The 25,277-nt window shown below is 42.4% G+C and overlaps 1 protein-coding gene across 5 annotated transcripts in view; it reads right to left on the bottom strand.

Moving 5' to 3' along the window:
* PDLIM7 (PDZ and LIM domain 7) overlaps positions 1-25,277 on the bottom strand; it is a 50,019-nt gene that overhangs the window by 4,920 nt on the left and 19,822 nt on the right. For 3 of the 5 annotated variants that reach the window (XM_007420308.3, XM_007420309.3, XM_088133941.1), the window contains exons 3-6: positions 18,772-18,923; positions 15,463-15,493; positions 13,978-14,150; positions 190-248 (exon numbers count right to left, since the gene is read on the bottom strand). In XM_007420308.3, coding sequence (XP_007420370.2) covers positions 190-248; positions 13,978-14,150; positions 15,463-15,493; positions 18,772-18,923 — 415 coding nt within the window. Of the gene's footprint in view, positions 1-189; positions 249-8,194; positions 8,232-8,687; positions 8,843-10,856; positions 10,941-11,667; positions 11,685-13,977; positions 14,151-15,462; positions 15,494-18,771; positions 18,924-25,277 lie in introns of all 5 variants that reach the window. The other 2 variants (XM_088133942.1, XM_025164539.2) reach the window with 2 other exon arrangements.

Raw genomic sequence — 25,277 nt, 5'->3', positions numbered from 1 at the left:
GCACAAAGGACAATTTAGAGTTAGCTCACTGTTTTACAGAGAAGGAAAGTTGAAAGCTGTATCGGCTTCCACAATCAGGAAAGAGACATTCCTTTGAGCCTCCCCCCACCAACTTTCTCAAGCGGGTGCCGGGCTCAGGGGCCACCTCTCGAGCTGCCTTCCTCCCGAGCATGCAGGGCTCCAGCTTACCATATCCAGGCTCCACTTTCAAGGGTGGTGCAGAAGGCAGATCCGGTATGGAGACCTGGCTACAAAATAACCAGTTAGTTCCAAATAACCTGGCCTTTTACCTATACCCAAGCAGAGGCTGGTCCTTCACATATGCTTAACAAAGGGGGGAACCCAACCTAAACTCCTAGGCTTCAGGGGGCCCATGGCAGGAATTAAAACCAGGGCAAGGAGCGAGGCCAGATCTCTGTGTAGCAGTGACCCCTATTGGCTGGTTTGGTTCTCCAACCTAGAGTTAAAGGAAGGGGAGTTTATGAAACTAAGCAATAAGCATCTATTCTGAGCCCAGAAAGACCAAAGCTGGCTGAGAGGAAAGGTATTCCTCCCACCTACGTGCAAAGGGAGCATCCCTCTTCTGCCCCCCACAGGACCAAGGAAAAGTCCAATTTAATTAGCCTCAAAAGAGGGGACGTTTATGGAACTACAGAGCACTGAGGACAGGGACTGTCAACTCCCCACACACTTAGAAGAAAGAACAAAGATTCCTCTGCCCAGTTTCCCTTCCTACAAAGAGACAGGAAATAACAACCAACTCCTCTCCAAGCCCACCACATTCCTCCAGTGCAGCCAAGATTGAGTCAGAGGCTGTGGGGGAAGGTATGTGTGCGCATGCTTAAAAGGGAAACATTTCTTAAGTAGTTGTTCTGTTGGGGCAGTTCCTGAGTCATTAAACAATGGTATAGAAACAACGCCTGGTGCTAATGTTGTCGAACAGCAGCAAACTCTACTAAGGCTCCCTTCAGAAGGTAGTAGGACTGTCCTGCACAAGACGGTGAGCAGAACTCAGGGCCCCGTTCAAAACAAGGCACAGAATGTTATCCGATACCTCTGACTGAAGGCATTTGAGACAAAGTTGTTGCAGTGGTGGACCATCCATCTGTCGTGGAGTCAGGCACAATGGTAGTTGGCAACTTAAGCTGTGTGTCTGGTGTAGCTGTTAGGAGGCAGCTTTGTAAAAAACCAAACTTTGCTTGAAAGCATCCACAGAACAGGCTCCATCTTTTCTGAATCACACTGGAGTGATGCTGAAGTATTTTCTTAACATTTTAAGAAAATTAGCCAACCCACTCTTCCTACTCTCACTCCTCTTTAATGATTACGTGAAATATTGCTTTTTTGTGATATCTGATAAAGTATGTTGGAAGCGGGGTAAGGATATGGTGAATACTTTGGTACCAACACTAAATAGGTTCATGCTATTTCCACATGCAGCTCTCGTCAGTGGTGCTTCAATGGACCATGTGTCCACCCCAGACCAACAGTGCAACAGGGCCATGCTAGGTTTCCCCAGATATTCAGGCCTTCTGCCTGAAAAAGGACATCCGGTTTGTCCAGAGATCATTGAGTAGAAAGAAATCATCAGTGCAGAGCTTGGAGGAACATTTCAAGGCCAAGCACTACTGCAGGGAGCTCTATGGCAGGGAAAGAGGTGAAATTAAGAAGCAGTCTAGTTTGTGTGATGAATCACAGAGGAAACCACCTCAGCCCTGGAGCCAGCCTTTTCCAGCAGATGATCCAGGAAGAAGAAAGCAAGATGCTACCTGCACTTCAGCAGAAAATGCTGCCAGCAAGAAGCAGCAGGCCTGCTCTGGAGCAGAAGCTCACCCAAAAATAAGGAATTGAAGAACAAATGTATGGAGTCTGTCAAACAAACTGTAAGAGGCAGGGAATTCTCTTAAGCGGCTCCAAGAAAGGGAGAATAAAACACACACACTCCAGGATGTTCATCAATTCTTTCCCTTTCCCTTTCTTAGGTAGCCAACTGGGATGGGCTGAAACAAAGCACCTCAGGGTGTAAGCACAACCTCCACCCCATGCAAGAACAACTGTGGTATGTAATTTTATCTAAACTCTGCCATTCTGACTGCAAGTGATGGACTGTAGATCTGAAAGTGATCACCCCTCCCTCTTTAAAACACTGCAAAATTTCTTCACATCAGAGACTGTCATGTTTGGGGAATTTCACTTATATTTCTATCACCAGGCAGGAAACAGAGGTTTCTCTCTCCCTCTCTCTTTTTAACACAGATTGTTCCTCACACTTAAGATCCCCCTCAGCAACATCAGCACCACATCCTTCTTCCAAGCTGAAAAGAACAAAGGAATGCTGGCACATTGCAGAGACCATGCAGTGGTTATTCTGCTGTAGTTCAAGGGATTTTGTCCTTTTTTAAAAACCCCCGTGCACTTTTACCTCTAGTCCAATCCTACAATGATTTGCCTAAAGGGCATTTGTGCTCCATGACAAGAATAGAAGGCTCAACCAAGTTTCTTGCTCACTACCTAATAATGTAATCCTAGAAAATAATGAAGAAAAGGAAGCTCCTGATTGCTGATAGGCTCCTGTATCCCAAGGGAGCCAAGATAAAACAGCACCTGAAAATACTTGTTTATTTCTTAAATGTATATACAGCCATAACTTCCAAGGACTCACAGCTGTTAATAGTGCAATAAAAATCAGACAATACAATAATAATTAAAATATCCATAGTAAAACACAAAATATAAAGAAAATGGGGAAAGCAACAATAATCAATTCATAAACAACAGTCTAGAACACTGTTTCTCAACCTTGGCAACTTGAAGATGTGTGGACTTCAACTCCCAGAACTCCCCAGTCAGTTTGCTGGCTAGGGAATTCTGGGAGTTGAAGTCCACACATCTTCAAGTTGCCACGGTTGAGAAACACTGATGTAGAAGAACTCCATCTTCATTAACTTACGGAAAGCTATTGCAGACCAAGCTAATCTAGCTTCCAATGGGAAGCTATTCCAGAATACTTGCACCATTACTAAGAAACGTCTCCTGGATTCAACTACTTCACCTCACAAATATGGGATGCCATCAGCATATTTCCCCAGGATAGATGTACTGGATGGGTCAATTCTCATTGGAGAAGATGGTTTTGCAAGGTGGCAAACTATTAAGTGTGTTATGGTTAAAAACAGCAGTTTGCTCTGCTGGAGGTTTCACAGTACAGGTATAATATGCTGATGGTAAAAAATGCCAGATAGCAAACGGACCACTGTGTTCTGAACCAACTGCAGTTACTGAGTGGTCATCAAAAGCAATCCATGTAGACCACACTGCAATATTCCAAACAAGTACTAATGAGGGCATGAGTCTCCATTATAGTCCCACTCTAGATAGGGCTGCAACTGGCACACCAGCTGAAACTAGACAGAGGCCCTAACCATAGCTCCTATCTGCCATCTCATCCAGTAGCAGCCATGAGCCCGGGAGGACCCGATGTTACAGACCACCTCCTTCAAGCATAGTGTCCCCCCACCCCGAGAAAACACTGGAACCGACAGAGAACCTCAATGAACAAACAGCAACTTATTGGATTCAATTTTAACCTCCTGTTTTATTCTATGCAGGTCCCCAAAACCTCCAGACACCAGGTCAAGACATTAATGGCATCTCTGGCAGGCCCCGGGTGATACTATACAATTGAGTATCATCTGCATATTAATATCTCACTCATGACCAGTGGATTACCTTTCCCAGCAGCTTTATGTAGATGCTAAAAAGCAGGCTGGAGAAGACCAAATCCTGGTCACTGAGCCAAACTGTTCTCCCAATGACAATCAACTGGATCTAAGGAAGAAACAGTACCACTATAAAACAATACTTACAATCCCCATAATCAATGGCCTTGAAGGCCACAGAAAGGTCTAAAATATCAGGAAGGATGTACTACTTCTGTCCAAATCTCAACAAAATCATCAGCGGGAGTGGCCAATTTCATCTCTGTCCCATGCTGAAAACTGTACTTTAACTGAAATACATTCAAATAATCTGCTTCTTCTAGAGCACTCTCTAATGAATCCTTGTCAGACTTCTTCCCAGTGAGCTGGACTAGAACAGATAAGCACACAAAGATACGAGAACCTCTGACTTACTGTGGAAAAGCTAAGAAGCCATTACAAAAGAATTCCAGCAATTGCTGAGAATTAAATGCAAATTCTACATATAGTCCAATCAATGTTCAAATTCTTGCATCTCTTTCTCCTGCCTGTTCAGTGTAGAGGCCTGCAAGTGACTCTCTTTTTGGTGAAACAGCCACAGTGGCCAGGAGGGAAGTATTCCTATTCCTGCTCCCCAAGAGAGAACTAGACATCCTAAATAAAGCTGCTAGTCAACAGCCCACCAATGCACCAATAGAGAACTGCACTTTTTTATTGCCATGGTGTAGGCTTGAGTTTGAGCTCCCACCCATACTCAGGTTGAGTCCGTTTTTTTCCACCAACACTCCAAGTGTCACATTTGCTGCTTCGTCTCTCTCAGAGCACCGCAAAAAACTAAAAGGCACTTTAGGAGCAGTGAGTGCAATCTTGTCAAGAGCCCGAGTCACTTCCCGAAGCCAGAAGTCAACCAGGCAATAAATGAAAGTGTCTACCAGGCGCAGAGAAATTTCTCAAGTGCCTTCCAGAAACCTGCTGGATCCATCAGATGCCTTGGACAGACCATTCTAATAGGTTGCCATGGCCTGCAGAATTCCTCAGTGGCAATACATCTCAAATGGACCAGGAAATGGGCTGATCACAACAGATAGATAGATATGCTCTCCACATTCAGATCACAGCACCACTGTTCTGAGGAACATTCATGTTCAGTGTATGCCCGCCTGCATGTGTAGGGGCAGAGACTGTTTGGGGCAAGCCTATGGTTGCCAGTTGTCACAGAGGCCATGAATCCTCTTATCCTTCCGAACCTAACCCCCAGGGCATGGAGACTGAAGTCAACCAGCAGTGACTGTTGAGGAAGTGAGGAAACTCCAAGCTTGTAAGTGGACAGAGACTGCTTTCCCAACTGCATCCTAAGTGACCTTTCAGATGACACATAGGCTGACACTCCACTGAAGAACAATTCTTCACCCACGCCTTGGCTTAGTTCAGAAATGACTCAGCACCCCCAGTTTCAGTAGCAGATACAGTAATAAATAGGCAGGAGCCAGTTATGAGAATAGAAGCATTTATTTTTACTACAAAATGGAAAGTAGTAAGTGAGCCTCCACCTAGACTGCAAAATCTTAAGTAGGTTTCAGGCACTCAGGGAGTGGGAGGTTATAGCACTGTATAGATAGTAGCTGAATTCTGTATCATGCATGTAGACAAAACATTGATACAATTACAATTCTCTTACAACAGAAAGGAGCATGTGACGTGCCCTGCACTAGGGAAAAGGACATTCTAGATGCAGAAAGAGATACTTACAGAGCAATTCACCCCTTTTCCTAGGGTCTGCTCTGATCCCAGCAAGAGCATCTTGAAGAGTATTGCACTTCACAAACATGGTTGGTTTTTGCAAATTAAGGCATCCTAGTAATAGTTCAAGTGTAAAACAGACATCTCTAATCAAATTATGGGCAGCAAAATACTTTGCAATCTCTCAAGATCTCAACGGCCTACCAAGAGAGGAATGTCTTGGTGTATTGAATGTAGGACAGACAGGGAGAAGACAAGCAGAGCACATCCATGAACACCAACTAGCAGTCAGAAGTCACAATGAAAACTCCTTAATTTGACAACACTTGGACAGACTCAACCATAGTTTCAACTGGGAAACTGTGAGTATCCTAGACCAAGCTAAATCCAAAAACGCTAGAGAATTCCTGGAAGCTTGGTACTCAGACACATCAGCCATTAATAGACACATAGAGACAAACCACATTTACAGACCATTCAAAGGAGATAATAAGAGATCTAAGAAGGAAGCAAAAAGACCAGAACACATCCTCTCCAGCAGATAATTAGGGATTAACACCAGACAAACAAGCAAAAAACAATACTCTAATCAAGGAACAACCAAGGAGAAAACCACACCCCCACCAAAACTGGTAGGGCAAGCTACTGTATACAGATAGTCCTCGCTTAACAACCACAATTAGGACCAGAATTTAGGTCACTAAGCGATGTGGTTGTTAAGTAAATCATGTGATCGGACCCAATTTACGACCTTTTTGCAGTGGTTGTTAAGTGAATCGCTGCAGTCGTTAAGTGAATCATGTGGTCATTAAGCGAATCACACGGTTTCCCATTGATTTTGCTTGCTGGAAGCTGGCTGGGAAGGTTGCAAATGGCAACCATGTAACCCCGGGACACTGTAACTGTTGTAAATGTGAGCTAGTTGCCAAGCACCTGGATCGCGATCATGTGACCGTGGGGTTGCTGTGACAGCCGCAATTTCGGGCACTGGTCATCACTTTTTTAGTGCCATTGTAACTTTGAATGGTCACTAAATGAACAGTCATTAAGCGAGGACTACCTGTATAAACAGGGAGCAAACCCCACTCTCACTAGCACTGATGATGTTACCTAGTTGGGTAATGAGAAGTCTGCAATCAATCAAGCTCAGAGAGCACCAAGGACTCCACAAAGGAATGTCTGCCCTTTCCTGAAGGTAGAAGACACAAGCCAACACTCACAGCCAAGGGACCAAAGAGAGGAAAAGGATAACCATGGCAGGGTAGAAGACCAGAGGGAAGACCATTTGCTCTTACAGTTGTGGAGAGGCAGAAAGGGATTATCTGGAGAGGAGTTTTTATTCATTTCCAGTCCAGTGCTGAGAAACTATATAAGAAAATGGTAAAGTTAGACTGTGCAACCCTTACTATTCCAAGAATATGGAATAGTATGCTGCCGAAGGAGATTTAAATCTCGATTTTGCCATGAATTACACTATATTTCCTTGGGCCAGTCATTCTCCCTCTACCTAGCCCATCTGACTACATTGTGAGGAAAGGGCAGAGAGCTATGTATGTGACCTTACATTCCTTGGAAGAAGGCTATAAATGGAAGAAAGCTTATAAATGTCATAAATAAATAAAAACCCAAACAAATAAATGGCTAAAGAGAACCACTTTTTCTGTAATGCTTATCCAGGAGGGAAAACTTTGACAGCTCCTATAACAAGGCCAGTCTGAGAAATCCAGAAGATCTTGCATTGGTAGAATATACCAGCTATATATGAGTAAATGCAGTTTCTTAATTCAGGAAATAATTCCCACTTCAGTGGAAATAGCTTCCTTCTATCAGAACATTTTTAAGGTTGGAGAACCAGTCCTCCTCTTCAACAGTAAAGCTGGATCATAAAGTCTCTTTCCATAGAGGACAGGAAGTAAGGCATGGAATTCAAAGTGCAAGTCCATGAAACAGGGGCCTCTTGCTTATTTCTAGTTCCTAACTAAGTAATTCTCCAACACAGATCAATCATTACATTCTAGGAGTTGTGGGGACTTCCTATTTTCAATTTACACTCAACAGTCAGAAGGAAACAGACAGAAATGCATCCTCCCTACAACATCTGCATTGCATACAATTAACAGAAGGGTCGAGTCAGAAGAGCAAGACAGGATCATTCTACACTTCCTAGGAGAGCACATTCAGAGAGGTAGCTGATCGGTGGTGGTGCCAGTCACGCAGGTGAGTGTAACGGGGGCTCCGAAGGTCCAAGACAAACTTTTCTCTAGAAAAAGAAAATGAAAGGGAAGGCAGACGGTGGAGAGGAAAAAGTAATGCTTGGTTGAGAGAGAGAGAGAGAGAGACAGAGACAGAGACAGAGAGAGAGAGAGAAGCAGAAGACATTTCATGTACTGCCCAAGCTTTTCAATAGCAGCCCATCCCCAAGGAGAAAAAGGATTTCTCTCTGTCTGCCTCAGCAGACAGTAATGCTATGAAGTGTGTTCATACAACACCTCAAATCAGCCAACCACAATTTAGGATGTTAGTTTAGGATCCAGTGCTTCATGTGAACCCAGAAAACTGGCTTGATAAACCATGGTTAAGTTAACTATGGATATATTGTATGAACTATCTTTAAAAAGGGAGAAAAGCATCTCTAAAAGCAGGTCTGTAACCCTAAAATCATGTCATCTGGCATCTCTAGCACTTGAGGAAATCAGGCAAAAATCCTCTCTCCCAAATCTAAGAAAACCAAGCCCCAAAGATCTGGCCCTTCTTACCTGGCCGCCTTAAGATGATCATCATCTGGATCTCGCACTGGCAGCAGCAGAAGGAAAGGAGAAAGAGAGAGGATCAGAGTTTGAGCCAACCAGGTTGGTAGATGGAAAGAAAATCTGAAACTTAATTAAGGCTATCCCCAAGAGAGATGGGGCCTGGGCTTAGCAGTTGGGGAGAGGGAAGCAGGAGGAGGTACCTGCAGAGCATTCAGCTGCACCCCCAGACAGACTGCATAGGCCAAGGGAGCATCCACAGGGATGGGAGAGAGGAGGAGGGGAGAGAATGCAAACACCTGACTCTGACCATAGAGACCAAGTGGGAGAAGGGCCAGAGCTGCCACCAAATCTCAGGCATCACTGCACCTTTTTCCTGAAGCTGCAGGTATCAAAAGATTGCAATTTCCACTAAGTCTCTAGCTGGAACTGGCCACTGACAGAGATGGAAAAATAAAGCTTGTTGTGCCCCCTAAACAGTCCCCACCAAGGGGGCACTTACTGAATTCTGTGCCTGTGATATGGGCCAGAATACGGAAAGAAGGGGACTGAGTAGTCCCAGTCCGTGGTCGCCAGTCCTCGGTGTCCTCAATAAGTCTCTTTTTACTGGAGTCGCTGGGGAGGAAAGCTGGCAGGCTCACCAGCCGCAGAGAGTGCCTATAAACAGACAAGGGCGCTCAGCCAGAGCTGCACTAAAAGGAGCAGTTGCCAGGCATGCATTGCACACAAACATGTGTACACACACACACACAAACACACAGAGCAATGAGGCCAAGAGCCAGCCATGAATCAAGACTTGGCCACTCTAAAGAACAGGATAGAGTAATATGAGATCCTGAAGCTCATCCCCATCGCTCCCTGCCTACACTGGTTAATTTTTTGTGGCTAAAGAAATATATCAGCTAGACCTGCATGTGGCTGAGAATCCTGGGAGCTGCAATCTTAACAAATCTGGAGGGTGAAGGCTCTGAAGGGCTGCTTAATACCCTTCCCTTTGTGATTCCATTTGCTGGGAAGGAATTCTGGTAACCATATTCTGGGAGGAAATGGGAAGCCATTGAATTTGCACATCCTTCAAGCAGAAGGGCACATTTTCCATCAGGGACTAATCATCTGACTGGTGAGGGCTACAGACCTAGTTTGTCATTGTTAGCATCAGTGGCAACTGGTTTTCTAATAGCTGGTCAGCAGTAAAAGTGGATGGGATCTGAGGAGCTGCACACTGTATGACCAGGAAGCCTGTGGGCTGACCATCCCTGATGTAAAGCAGCAGCCGCTGTCTCACATCTGATACTCCAGGATACACTGCGTCTGAATACGAAGGATCTGTTTGGTGCAGTGTTTTTCAACCTTGGCAACTTTAAGACAGGTGGACTTCAACTCCCAGAATTGTTTTTTCCCAAGCCCACCAATGCATGGAAGTTCTTCTGCAGGACAGGGCAAAGGGAGAATCTGTGCCAGCACAGCCAGCAGATTGTAAGAAATTCCTTCAAAAGTCCTGAGAAGCAAGGAAAGATGATCTGTTTGTGTGTGTCTGTCCTGGCAACCCCTCTCTACAGACAGAAAACAAAAGTTAGTGGTTCCCACCCCAAACAGCACCAGAAACCTCTGATTGTCAGCTATAAACACAACAGAAGCCATTTGTAATTCAACCAATATGGCTGGGTAGGAGGAGAAAGGATGGTTCATAGCCTTTAGGACCTGGCTGAGGGTTCCAACTGGATCTCTGAAAAGGGAAGAGATGGGACTTGACTCCCTGATTCATAGAGGGGGACTACAAACCCAAGGACAGGCAAAGCAGTAGAGAAAATCGAATGGTCAAAGAAAGCATGAACTCATTAATCCTCACCTAAAGAATGGCCAAAGAGAGAAGTATCTGGAAATGTCTGGATTCCACAAGGGAATCACTTTATTGGGGAAAAACTGGATTTTTTTTCCAAGGACTGGAACAATGCAACAGGTATGTAAACTGTAATCAGGAGTTGAACATGAACTGGGAACTGCTTCATGGGGATGGCATGTTGATTCTGAGCTAACAAAGTACTGAGTCTGTTAACAAACTACTCCAGTGCTGCTGGATTAGGAAGTCCCAGAGCTAGCCAGACCAATGTTTGACTTTGTGAGAGACAGGTGTTAAATCTTAGGCTCCCATGTCATACAGTAGCCTAGTTTGTGTGATGGAAGGCATGAGCGGGGAGGGTTCTGGAATGGAGCTTCAAGGTTGCTGGGAGGGGGAGGAGAGGTTCCTCAGCCCCCAGACGGACTGTGTGAAAGTCAAGAGGAGGAGACTGGCCCCTCCCTAAGGGCATGGTGGTTATAGTTGCTGTTGTTGGGGGGATTAGAGTCAGTCTGGCGAGATTCTGTCTATTAGCTGCAAGCTAATAAAGAAGCTGAGTTGATTTCTGGACTGTCTCATTGTGATTCTTGGGCTGAACCTGACAGTTTGTCAGGTGATGCTCTAATATACCCCCTCAACCTGAGTTTTTTAAAAACACACCTAAAGACTTGAATTGTAGCCATGGGTATCTCAGGGATTGTTCTCCATAACTATTGGGAGAGGAACATTTGCAAGCTACAATGAGGCAAGAGCACCCCCACACAATACAAGATGCACGATGAAAACTTTACTGACATTGTCATCCCAGCCCCTGACCCTGTTCCCAAGTCTTACTGGTCCTCCAGGTAGTAATCTCCATAATCAGGTGGGGGTTTGTTTGGGGGCACAGCCTTCACCTCAGGTGGGTGAACAGTCACCCTGAGGCCAGGAACAGCAAAGGATAAGAGAAAGCAAAGTACTGGTCAGATAAGAAATATTATTCCCCCCCAACATAGCAAGAACATTCACATCTCTGCTGCTCAGAGGGAGCAGCTAATGCCCCTGGAGATATCTGCAGCTTCACTGGGGAGGAGAGAAGCCACAAGCTCCCTGCCAAATTTAGCACCAATTCCTCACCCTTATCTAGGTCAGGGAGGCACAGCTATAGATGAATGTACACTATTGAGAGCACCACCGCTCTCCCAGCCCCCAGCAGAAGCACCAGAATCCTCTTTTGGAAGTCAAACCTTTCGGCCCCCTTGGCCTTAGGGCAGCTTCCATGTTCTAACTGCCGCATTGCCATATAAAGAGGCCTATTCACCTCCAATTAGTTCCCAGGAAAATGGCAGAAATGGGACCTTCGGAGGGGCTCCAGCATGATCCAAGAGGATTTGGTCAAGAGGGCACAAATAAGTTTTGCTTTTCTTGCTAGGTGAAAACAGGTCTTCCCATCTAAGCCTGTTGTGGCCTTTGAAGCTCTCTGCCCCCGTCCATCCAAACAAACTTGGGATTTCTTTAGGAGGGGAGAATTTCCCACTCCCGTCACAACCATGCTTCCCCTGAAGGGGGGTAAGACAGGAAATGAGGAACCTGACATGGAAAATATCATGCAAATGAGCAAAAAGGCTTATATATAAGTTACAGAGAAGACCAAAAGCTTACTAACTTGTCAGGATTCAGTGCCTGCAGGAGAGAAAAAGGGAAAGAGAAAAAAGACAGGAAAGGCAGACAGATTAGAGTCAAAGGCAGAGAAAACAATGCTCCCCTACCCTCTCTGTGAAGGCAACAGGTGGCCTTCAATCAGAGCATCCACAGGGGAGTCAACAGCACCAGAACGGCAGGCGCAACCAGATGACTGAAGCCCCATCCCTTTTTAACATGCGCTGCAGGCAGGTAAAAAGGAGCAAGGCTTTGATCACCCAGTCATGCCCACCATTTTGATGCCAATGACACTCCTCTATCCATGCCCCCCCCGCTTCTATTATACCTAGCATGACACCCGTGTTAACCAGGAATACCAGGAACTGAAGCCTCAGCTTATTTGGAGGGCATCAATTTGAGAAAGAGTACATTAAATCATGACAGGTGTAATCACCAGACATCATAGGCTATGACAGTGCTGGCTAAGGATGTTGATGTTGTGTGGTGCAGTCCAACACATCTGGAAGACATCAAGCTGGAGAAAGCTGCCTATCATTAGCATGAGATCACATGAGAATGTTTTTTTTTTTAATGCACATAATTCCAGCATCAAAAGCTTCCAAGCATGTACAATAAAGGTTCAATGAGTCCATGTAAAATCTGGGACAAGAATGTCCCATCCAAAGAAAAACCTTTACTTCCTAAAAGTTCTCATTTCCAAACAAGTTAAGAACAGGCCTCAACAGTTATACCTACATGCAGGTGACAGAAAGTTTATAGAAGCCTTTTGCTGAAAACTAGAAAGAAAGATCTGGTCAGTTCACAGTGAGTTTTCACAACTCCTTCTACACTAGACACTGTTGCACAGAAGCTATTCCTTGCTAGGGAAATGAAGTTATACTGAAGCAACTAAGTATTCTCACTATTCCACCAGTACCACTGATTAGCTAATATAAATAAATAAATAAGGCAAGAACCAGTTGAATGCACCAAATTAGAGGAGCCCACCTAAAGCATAATTATTTTCAGCAACATCTGAACACAGACTGCATGCAGTTAAACACTTAGGGTTGACTTCCACACATCAGCAGCTCATCCTGGCAGAAAAAGCAGCCAATGTTGCTGATTTCAAGCGTATTCTTTTCCCCGCTCCTTATCTGAAGCTTAATAATATTCCTAAATTAATCCCCAACCATCCAGCATCCCTTCCACCCATTGTACCACCCTGACTTCTTATCTCTGCATTAACTGATCATCTTGTTTCTCCAGTCTTGTGATCCTATTCTGGTCAAAATTTGCAAAGCTAACAAGGAAAAGAACCTAAATATTCCATAGAAGAGAAGGCAGAAAGTCAAATGGCAACAGCCTAAAAGATGTTTTAAAAAATCCCCACCTCTCTCACGTGGAGTCGAGACAGAGGTACCAGTTTAAGGTTGGGACAACAAGATACCACAGCATGTTAATTGTGTTTTATGTGCATTTTCTTTGTATTGTATACTTTTCATTTTAACATTTGTCTTAATAAACTGGAAATTTGAGTTTACAAGTTAAGATTGCTGCTCTTAGAATGGTATTTTTGTTCTTCATTCAACAGAAAACATCTTGGCATCTCAAGTCTGTTTCTCAGTAACTTGTTGGAAATGTACAGCTTTAGGCTGAATAGAACTATACTTCAGACCTGTATTTATCAAAACTTCTGTCTTTCAGATCGAGAGCTATTTACGCTGCAATCAGGGAGTGTATGAGGGTGCAAAATTTCAAAGACATCCAGAAATCACATTCAGTCTATTTAAATAAAAATATATAACCCATAATCTGATAATTCTGAACATACAGATGAAGCTAACTTGCCATAATATGCTACCATTACAATTAAACTGTCTAACATAAGAATTATTTTGAGTTGAATGGTAAAAAGAATTATAGGTAGGCATTTTCCATGGGGCATAGCATTATATTTCAGCTGCATCTATTGGGTTGTCCAGAACATGGAAGAGGAGTCTTTAAAAAGTGAGACGTTATCATTAAAATCACAACTTACTGGGTTGTCAATCTGACATCCTGGATTGAACATCATTAAATTGGGGAACGGTTTTATTTAGGCATTGCAATATCATTTCCAGCCACAAGAGGTCACTGCAACATCAGAGGTTTACATTTTTCTAAGGGGGAGGAGGGACATTCTTACCCACCCAGTGCCCCTCGGTGGAAAGCCACACATGCAGAAGTTTACATGCAGGGAATAGGCAGAGGAGGGCCAGTGTGCAGAGCTTCCCAATCACATTACTACTCCACCCCCACCCCATCCTGGATGGCCAGAAGCACAGCAACATACCCATTGTGCTGTGTGGTGCAGACGGATGCAGGGGGAACATACCGCACAGGTTTCGTCACCAGCCCAGGTTGAGTGCTTGGAGCAGGGTTAACTCCAAAGGGCCGGGCTGTCTTGTTGAGGGCAGAACTGGGAGTGAAGTTGTATTTGGGGGGCTGAGAAGAAGGGAGTGCATCCTAAACAGAAGACAAAACGACAATGCCCAAGCTGGCCTAGCAGGCAACATGCAAGAGCACCCAATTATCAGGCAGAGCCAGAGGCCACAGTGTCCCAGATGGAAGCCAGGCAACTCACGAGTTCTCTTGGAGCACCAAGGCCATGAACCCAAGCTCACACACCCTGGCACGGAGCAGCCACAACGTAGCCACTGGTCCACCCTGTCTTATCTCTATCTGCCTACTCCCAAACTGGCATTGCCTGGTTCAGCAAACCCCTTCAAGGGCAGAAAGGACCCCTCAACAGCTGCCTAGAGGGTGCACAGGGAGGCAGTCAATGCAAAAGACGCTCCTGCCTTGCCTTCCATCCAGACAGCGGAAACAGGCATTTACACGGGCACATGCTGTGGCTTTAAGGAGCAAAACCAGACCATGCATATCTCTTTCTCTACCCTCAGCTCATTTCCCTCTTCCACCAACGGACCTGAAAACATGAATGGGCATCTCCCAAGGCAGCCCTACCAAGATCTTGGAAAGACTATCCCTCTCCATGGTCTGCCCATTTGCCTCACTCCGGTGTGAAGCAAAGACTCGATTCAGGGATCAACATGACCCTACTTGCAGCTCCAAGCCCCTAAGCCAGGCAGCTTCAAGATTATATCCCAGTTTGCCTTTGAAAATTGTACCCAGCTACACTAGTGTAACACCCATTTCCAATTCCTGACTTCTGGAAGTTCTGAAGTATAATTTAAAAAGAAGCTAACAATAAGCCAAAAATTCAGGAAGGCTGAAAAAAAAATACTGTATTCTACAGTTCCTTAAATTGCCATCCTGTATCAGGAGAACATCACACTTAGACCCAGATTAAAACACCAGGTTAGTTCAAAGAAGAGAAGGTTTACCAGAAACAGATGCAAAAAGGAAAAAAAAAAAAAAAGAATTTCTATTGATTGCTGAGAAGCACCAACTGGAATTATTCAGCAACTCAGCATGAATGTCCACTTAGACTTAAGAAGGCTCACCGTAAGCCTTCAAAGCTCAAGACACATATATCTACCATTCTTTTGGATATTAAAATAACTATCTGAACAAAGATTGTCTAGCTCTGGGGGCAAAATGTTTCATGGTCAGAACTTTCCAATTGTAGAATATTTTTCACGTCTCTACCCAAACTATGTTGGGACATTTATTATTCTGGGTTTTGAAATACATTATCCATGTATTTCAGTTTTCTTCTTAACATCTAGGAGATGCTAGGATATCACCCCCAACCTTATTTCACAGTCTCCCAAAGAGAAGTGAGAGACCTAGAGAGAAACAGCTGCGCACGCACCTTCTGAGGTTTGCCTAGGAGGTTCTGAACTCTGCAAGAGAAAAACTGTTGTTAATAGAGGCTCTGCCTAACAAGTTCAGTTCAGCTATACAATTTACAGGCAAAGTTTTCTGCAAGTCACCACCTTTGCTGCAAGAGATTTACACTGCTGCAACCGTTTGTAACCATGGAAAGCTAAAGCAAATTAGTATCATCAGTCCAGCTCCTTTCACACCATGAGGCATCTGGAAAGTGCCAGAGGATGCTTTGGGAGAGAACAGTCATGAGAATTTAGACAGTTTAATGAGTCCATTCATTTTTTCCCAGATTGTCTGGAAATTCTGCAGTGAAGAAATAATATTTCTCCTTTGCATTCTAATTTACTCTCTTAAAAAAAAAGATTCAGTCAGTTCAAATCACTCTCTTGTAAATATCACTCTGGGTGTTTGCATACTGTATGTACTTCAATGCTGCCAAAACAGTAGCAAAGACTTTACAGGTAGTCCTCATTTAGCGACTGCCTCAGACAGTGACTGTTCACAGTTACGACAGTGATGAAAAAGTAACATTGCAACCAATCCTCATTTACGACCTTTGCAGGTCTGTAAAGCAAAGGAAAGCTGAAGTAAGATCGTAAGCAGAGTCAGTTTCATTTAGCAACCACTTCACCTAACAACTGAGTTGCTGGTCCCAATTGTGGTCACTAAACAAGGACTATCTGTATAGTTTAACCTGCTTTTGCAGGCTGAAAATAACAAAGGACATAAGATGAAACTAAAATAGATCAGATATATGTGCTTCCCTGTACTTTTGATATATGACAAGAAAACCCTGACAAACAGGGATTTTTTAAAAAGATATTTTATTATTAGAATAATGAAATGCAAAGAAAAAAAGGTCTGCATTAGATAGTAACAACTGAATTGAAAAAGAAACAACTACTAAGCTTAAATAAAACATAAATAAAAACATTATAGGAGAACTTTCGAATAATAAATTTTCCCCTTCCCTTCCAGGTATTTTCCCCAACTACTGACCACAACCTACATATACATGCTTTACCTTAAACATTTAAGGTTATCACTAGTATCTCTTTCAATTCTTTTTGAATTCAAAATTCAATTCAATTATTTTTCATTAGTCTCATAACTACCTTCCTAAAAACCATATTCCAAATGTCTAAATTTGCTCTGCTGTGTAATGTGTAGGATATATGGAAGCCATTACTGCTTACATTTGGCCAGACTTCTACTATGAATATATACTGTCAATTTTGCCATTGCTGCACGTTCTCCAGTTATGGCCTCCCAATCTGATATTGTCGGCAAAGCTCCTCTTTTCCAGCATTGTGCCACATTTGTTCTTGCAGCTGTCAGCACATATCTTAGTAAACTGTAATATTTTTCATTTATGTTTTCTGGGATTGTACCCAATAAAAATATTTGTGGTTTCAGTTCAAATTTTATTTTTAGGATTTTCTGAATATTTTGATGTATTGCTTTCCAATATTTCTGAGTTTTTGGCATGACCACCACATACGATAAAATGTTCCTTCTTTATTATGGTATTTCCAATATTGATTGTTATATGATTTATCTATCTTGGTAATTATTGATGGAGTTATATACCATCTGTACAACATTTTATACCAATTTTCCCTTAAATTATAACTTGGAGTAAATTTTATTGATTTTTTTCCACAGCTCTTGCCATTTTTGTACTGCGATTATGGATTTTTTGAGTTCATGTCATATCTTTCTAAAAAAAAAAAACCTATTAGGTGACTCTTCCCCTCTTCCAGATGACAAAAACAATGGTTCTTATCAAGCACACATATGTATTCTGGCATGCAATACTATAGTGTATATTTTATTAATTCTGTATTGTTATCTAGGATTTTTATGCAGAAAAATCACAGCAACAAGCAAACATCACACCAACGGGTAAGGAAATTAATGAAGCTGCTGTAGAATTAAGACAGCAGAAAAATTAAATTCTAAAAGTCACTCCGTGAAAGACGGCTTAACTGCTTCTCTGAGATGAGAAGGCCTCTTGGGACAGTATTCCATAATTTTGGCGTCACCATTAAGAAGATCATCAGTGACAAGCCAGAGAACAGAGCTCCCAGCGCCTATCATAAAACCTGCCAAGTTCATATAGATAACTGCAGTTATGAAGATAAGCTGATATTTGACAGTTAAGGGCTTTACAACTCATTACAAATAACATACTCATCCTGCTAACTACATTCTGTACTAGTTGCCGCTTTCGATATGTCCTTTTAGGAAATCCAACAACGAGCACTGCATTCATCCAAAAATAATTTTATTTGCAGTATTTTGGCTGACCTACATTTATTTTGGCTGTAACATTTTCGCACTATCTGCTTCACAGGTGTGGAACTGAAATAATAAACAATTAACAAGCAAGATTGTTTTGGCAGGCATTTTCCCCACCTCTTAACTTTCAGGAAATACCATCCAGCACCATCTTGCTTGTTAACTGTTTATTATTTCAAATCCACACCTGTTTTCACCTAGGAGTCCCCTTTGTGTAGTCTGAAATCAGCTTGAATGCTTTGGCTGGAATCCACATGGAGTCATGCTACTGCAAAACCGTCGATCCCAAGTCCTTTTCCGCAGGAGAAAATGCACGTCTGGAATCTGGGCCGTCCTGGTTATGCAGGAAAGCCAATCTGTACTGCGGGCTGTACAATTAGGGCTTAACAGTTTTGAACTCTGAGCTGCCACTTTGTTTGGGCTACTATTGTTACTGCTATTAAAATAAAATGTATATGCTGCTTTATCATTCAGACTCCCAGGGGCTTACAAGGTAAAATACAATACTGAACTGATTCAAGCAGCCAGTTAGATAAAAATCACGATTAATCTCTCTTACTCCATTTCTCTCCTGTTAATCCTAATGAACTTTTATTTCAGGAACAACTGAGTCCTAGTTTAAAAATCCAGATGCTCTGATCTAAAACGTTCTACATTGCTTATTGCTTTGGTTTAAAAGCTTCTAAACAGGGAATATGGTGGTTGGAAGCCTTGTGAAAGAAAAACGGAAAATGAAGGTTACGCTCCCCATCAGAGCAGTCTGCCTCAGAGGCTTTTACCTCCAGGATGTAAATGTGCAAGCAGGTGGCTGTTTGTTTTGTTAAATTCCAAAATGAAAGCTGGCAAGCCAGCTGATATCCTAGAATATTATGTCATCCAAAAGGACTGAGTCTGAGTGAAAGAAACATCTGGTTCAAAGCAAGTCATCCTTCCAATATGTACCTCTTGCTCCTAAAAGAGAATCCACAGCACCAGCCTGAGAGCCACTTACCTGCTTAGGCTGAGGGAGAGTTTGTCCCCACAGGCACGGATCTTGTTCTGGGCTTCAATATGGGTCATTGTGCTGGTGTTCTCTCCATCAATGCTCAACACCCAGTCCCCGACTCCAACCCCTGCCTGGGCTGCCTTGCCCCCAGGGGTGAGCTGCAAAGAAAGAAAAAGAGGAATTAGTTATTCCCAGTATGAAGACATTCATGGAACATGTCACAAAAATCCTTCCAACCCTTGCTCAGTGGAAGGGGAGTCCAGGAGAAATGGAATCAGACACAACTGTTGTTTTTCTCTATGTCCTTATACTTTTTGCTAAATAACATGTGTAGTAAAACTGCACATTCGCAAAGAGGTTTCTGAATAGATAACAGTGCTTGGAAGCAGTGTGATGTAGCGGCTATGGGACAGACCTGAATGGTGGCAACGTTGGGTAGCCTTTGCTAAGTCATTTGCTCAGCTTCCCCAATCTCAGGAGGACATTTCAAACTGGTCCTTTGAATCCTCTCAGAAGAAAAGGAGTCAAACAAAATATGCACTTACAAAAGAGTTTATGTTCACTCCCAAATACATATTTTCTTTACCATCAGAAGACAGCTTTCTACCTTCAGGCACATCCTTTAAGTTTTGATGAACAGAAGACAATTTTGTAATAAGCTAATCCAAAGACGCTTCTGCTATTGGCCCTGTCCTCCTGTTCATTAAACTCTAGAGCTACAAGATCAATGTATACAAGCAAACTAGATTGATGCTGTCTTTCAGCAAGAAGAAGAAAAACCACTAACAGTACAAAAAAAAAAAACACAACTTAATAGTCCAAAGATTTGCTAATCCTCAAGTTGTGTCTCCTGAACTTAAATTTTACAGTACTGCCAATGACAGGCCCAGCTATGCAACACCTCCATCTCCGTGTATTACAGATGATGTGCATAAGCCAGGGAGAAATAAACATAAGTGGCCTGAAAGCATGCATTCTCATGTTTCCTTTATTACGGAGGAATTGTCTTGCCTAGCATTTTTTCTTTCATTCAAAAACAAAAAATCTAATAAAAACAAAAAACAAAAAACAATAAATACAGCCCTCATAGCTAGTCTCCTTCTGCCCAGGGCACTGAAATAAAGACATTTTCAAATATAGAATGTGAGAAACCCTTTGATGTCTTTGAGTCTTCTGGCAGCTCAGTGAGCAATCTTCTTTTTCATTAACACCTTCCTATCCCAATATCCTAACTTGCAAAGGGTGCTAAAATTGCCTTTCTGCCTACAGCTTATTCAACCGAACATGTTGGTCTATCCTGCCAATTCATAATAAATATAGAATAAGTTTCCTTTTTCTTTTGGCACCGCATTCTTTGATATCCGAGCATGCTGCATGCTGAACTGTTGGCTAAATGTGCAAATATGCAGATTTGTTTCCAAGGGTCTTAGCAAAGGATAACAAACATCTTACTGCTTTATTTTCCTCTCTTCTTTCTTTTTCCCCCTTTGCCCCTTACTTTGATACTTAATAAACTATTTTTAACTAGATATTAAGTTAAATCATACAATAGTGAGCCTGTGGCAAGCCTCTATATGCTTCCCTTGCGCACCTAATGGGAACAGTGGAAAAACAAACTGGCCTTGTCCACAATGAAGGGAGGGCTCTAGCTACAGTACTTACAGTACTAGCAATCCCAAGAAGAAAATGATTCAGATTTCTGGGCCTCAGGCCAGGATTAAGAGAGAAAGGGAGGTTCCAGCATTACATCAATGTGCGCAACTGGCCTACCTTAAGAGGAAGTTGTAGTCATGGTTTCACCACATTAATTTTTGTAGAATATTTCAAAGCAGCTTTACAACATCGAATCAGGCTGATCTTTATAAAACTGCAATCAATATAACCAACAAAAGCAACATAGCCATGGATTAAGATACAAGATATGGACTAAAGGAGATAAATAGTGTGAGCCCGGCTGCCACCCCTAAAACATCTATACAGAAGTGGGGATTTTGTCAGGTGCTGAATGTTTAATCCCTGCATGATATGCTGCATCTTGCAGAAATGCCTTCAATTATAGCTGGCAACCCAAGCACATCCTCCATCACCCTTTGCACCAATCAGCTTATCTGGAGCCACTGCAAAAAAGTTGAGCAACAAATGCACACTGGTTGAGCAATAAGGCACATTCTTTGGAAGAACGCAAGGCCCGTGGGAGAGTTTAGACTTGCTGATGAACGCAGCAGACCAGACAGAACAACCTCAGCATAGCTGTGCAGGTGCCAGCTGCTGATCCAAAGTGCACTCCTCAGGCTTTTAAATTAAAGCACATCAACTGTCAGCAAAGTGGCAGAGACGGTGCACCTGCTGTTATTTGTGACATTCAGCTATTAAAGCCAGGTAAGAGAGGTAACACACATCTCCATAAAGTATTTGGCTTCACGTTCCCTTTGCTTCTGTTTGCATCGTTCCCAAAGGTAGCAGCTGTGTGCTCACCTACACGAATGGTCCTTTGAGGACAGCCCAATTAACACTACCTGAACAAGCTGACAAAACTCCTCAGCTTCTGAACATTAGAGTACAGGAACCTAATTTCCTCAAAGGGCACTGAATTAAAAAAAAAACTATTGGTGTATTAAATACTATTTGAAAACAGGAGGAGGAAGAAATAAAAACATTTCTTCAATTTTTAGACTAGACTGCCCTCAGCCCACTCCTCTTTGCCCTCTGTCTACCCAGCTAGATGTATTTAGCATTATCTTCTCAGAAATGCAGACAACGATCATATTCAGAAAACAACCATCTGTACACCTGAGCCACACCACATCTAAACAATTTGGAAATGTGGTTATCACATAATGCTTTGAAGAGCAATTTTGCATGCCGGATTGGCTGTCCAACTGAGAAGAATGAAGCCTCCACCCTCTCTGCAGGCTTGGAAGGCTCTGAGAAAACCTGGAAGCCCAAAAGGAAAGATGTTCAAAATTAGAGTTGGGTGGGTGGGTGGGTTGGTTATTTTCCCCTCCCTGACAAAACTTCTTAAATGCCTGCCTGAAAAGCAGAAATAAAGCAAGCATACCTGTCTATTGTAATCAGTGAACATTCATGTGACTACAGAATGTCTGTTTAAAAAGTTGCTTAAAAACACTGGGAATCTGCAGGAAAAAATGGCAACCCTGTTCCAACAGCTGCAGTTTTCAAGAGGTTTTGATCATGTTGAGAGCCCCTAATGCAGCGTTTCTCAACCTTGGCCACTTGAAGATGTGTGGACTTGAACTCCCAGAATTCCCCAGCCAGCCAACTCCCAGAATTCCCTAGCCATTCCCCCATGCTGGTTGGGGAATTCTGGGAGTTGAAGTCCACACATCTTCAAGTGGCCAAGGTTGAGAAACTCTGCCCTAATGTATGCTACATCCGCGCTGAATGATCATGCAGGGAAATGGAATATCTTTCCCTCTGCCTTCTGATTATAGGAACATAAGCACAGCCTCCTGAATCAGGCAAAGGGCACACTCCTGACCACAGCAAATGTGGCAATTCCAGAAAGCACAACAGCGTTCTCCTCTGCATGCTCCCTTCCAACTGATTTTGACAGGCCTCTCCTGATCCTGTGGGTAGCTGAGAGTCTGTGAGTGTCTGATAGTCACATCTGACATGACTTAGTCTAAATATTGCATCCTGTGGAAATGAATTCCACCCTCCAGCGCTGTATCTACAGCATGCCTGCATAAACATGGCTGCCTGTTTGCCAGAAGGTGAAAGCGCACGCATCTGATCTTCAACATGGTTCTCGTGCACGGCAGGATGGGATGTGTGAGTTTGCTTTGGGGGGTGGTTCATGTTAGCAGGGTTAAAAAAAATGGAATAATAAATTAATTCAAGAGGATTGGGAGAAATGAAATGGGTTGCTTGTTTGTGGAATGGTTGGCCTGCTGAAACAAAAAATGGGGATTCAAAAGGAGTGTTTTTTTGTGCTATGGGGCTCAGCATTCTCCTTACGTCTTCAACTCAGGTGTTTGGACAAATCACTTGTCTTTTTATTTTATCCATTTTTTTCTTCGGTGTAATGGGATCTTTGTGACTGGCCAAACACTCCCATCACTGTCATTTTATGATAGCATAAGACTTTCTTAAAATTCCAGATAAGCCACAGACCTCCAGAATGACCCTGTTTCATGACAAGTTTGGGTCTTTTTCTGCACTTGTTCTAGATCTCAATTAAATAATTGCAAAAAGGACCAGGCACAATTAAAATTGCAGAAACAGCATCCCCAAGATAGTTTTAAAATAGGGCTACCAATAGTCTGCAGAGAAGGACTAAAGATGATGTGTAGGTTTGCAAGCATTTGATTCTGCAGTCTGACCATCATTTAACCCCAGATTGCAAGTCTGTACTAGACTGTGGTCTCTATGAATCTAGGGAAGCTAGCTCTAGCTAACCAAAGCTCTTGCTGCAGTAAGTATTTTAGATGTCATCATGCAGTCAGTCTTCTTAATGGGATAACCTACAGTTTAAAAGAAAAAATGCACTGCCTTATTGAGAAAGAAAGGGGGTGAGGGGTGGGGAAGACAAACAGCATTTAATGACTTATGATGAAGACTGATGGTACGAATGAGAGCTAACCTGTATTTGAGTAATCTCCATTCTTGCCTTACAGTAGTGCAAATGTGGATTGGATACTAAACTTGAGAACTGATATGTTCAAGAACCTTCAGAAAAATATCAACTGAGGGTCAAATATTTACAGCTTTAAAACACAAAAGCTTGCACATCAGATAAAATATTTTAATTTACTTCACAGAGCAGAGAGACTGGTGGGGAAATGAAATTTTTCACTTTAGAAACAATCATAACCTGATATTTCCAAAATTTCAACCCAAGAAGGTAAAAGACTGTACTTTATTTAACTGGAGATCTTCTGAGGAGAATCTGATGCATCTACTGGCAGGATATTCAGAAATCTGAAGAAGACACTATAATTTCTAGCTTTCTTTTTTATCGTTTAATTACAGTTTGTATGACATTTCTCTGTATGTTCAGAGAGCATTTTATTTTTCAGACAAAAGTACAGGGGCTGCGAATGTATTTTAATTTTCTTACATGTAATTAACCTTGTATTTGGTTGGTTTATAAGCTCTTTAGAGGTTGACTCTGGCCTAAAGGTTACTAATAGGTCTTCCTAGGAGTTTTGTTTTCTATTGTTTTAAAACAAACATCTTCATTCATACTTCAAAGATACTTAACAGGTTACAACAGGAAATTCACACTTAGGTTAAACTGGATAGCCCAAATGGGTTGTAGATCTAACTGCCTCCTACTTAAGTTGGCTGACATTCTCTTAAAAAAAAAAAAAATCTCTAAAATAGCTTCAGTTCCTCTAGACAGTAACAGCCATCTCCTCAGAGTACATCATTTACAACTGCATTTTTCTCAAGCTTGTATTTTCTACAGTAGTTCAGGGATATCAGATTGTCCTCAACTCTTATGCCAAGGATCATGTTCACTTCTCCCTCAAGGAAGCTCATCCAGACTATTGTGGATATTGTGTGGAATATATTGCAGGGACTCCTGAACATTGCTATTAATCTGGATTGTAGCCAACCCTTGATTCTTTCAGACCCTCTTCTCAGCCATGAAAACTGACTGCTTCTCTTTTATTGTACCAGCTTTCCTTCCAAATGCCTTCCAGATTGTCAGACACGAATAATTCCCAGGCAGCATGGCCAACTACCATACTGGCTAGGAATTATGAAAATAAAGTTTAACATATGTGGAGGGAACAATGTTGCATAAGACTGGTGCATGCTAACTTTTTCCAGTGCTGGAACTCAGTCTCCCCACCAACACCTCACACAGACATATATACACATATTTTAAAGGTATGAAAGGCACGTCATTTGTTAACTGAACTGAAATGGAGGAAAACTGTATAGTTTTGAAGAGTTATTTTTGGATTGGTGCAGACGTTCATCGATCATCTGGACATATCCTGGAGACTGTGACTACACATAGCTTGCCTATCTTCTTCAAACTGAGAGACTATGACCTGCAGTAAAACTTATATTTATCAGGGCCACTTGCCCATTGCTTAACCCTAGCACAGCCTAAAGGAGAAATTTCAGATAGCTCAGCCAGAGAAGGATCAAGGGCCTTCATTCCTCTTTACTCATTCTACCTCCAGTCTCCAGAACTGAATATTAAAATGATTTCATAACATTAATCCTACTTATACTGATAATCTAACCACCATTTTAACAATTTTGTTCTGAGTTGTAGAATAGGAATTGTCTATATGTACCCCACACTAAAGCATATGCTTTTTCATAAACTATGTGCCATAAAATTGACATGGGGCCAGCAGACTTCCAGTTAGAAGCAACTATTTTGTAGTCTATCTTCTGTTTTCTCCCTCAAAGGCCAATTCAGATGTACAATGAGTTGATGAGCTGCATAAGTACTTCTTTGCGTCCTTCTCTCCTACTCCAATCCCATTCTATGTCCTACAAAGAAAATTCTCACTTATACATACACA

The sequence above is a fragment of the Python bivittatus genome, unplaced genomic scaffold (assembly GCF_059951505.1).
Source record: "Python bivittatus isolate LINGU-HERP-01145 unplaced genomic scaffold, Pbiv_v1 ctg000080_np1212, whole genome shotgun sequence".
NCBI classification, from domain to species: domain Eukaryota; kingdom Metazoa; phylum Chordata; class Lepidosauria; order Squamata; family Pythonidae; genus Python; species Python bivittatus.
This window is presented reverse-complemented; position numbering and strand designations above follow the sequence as displayed.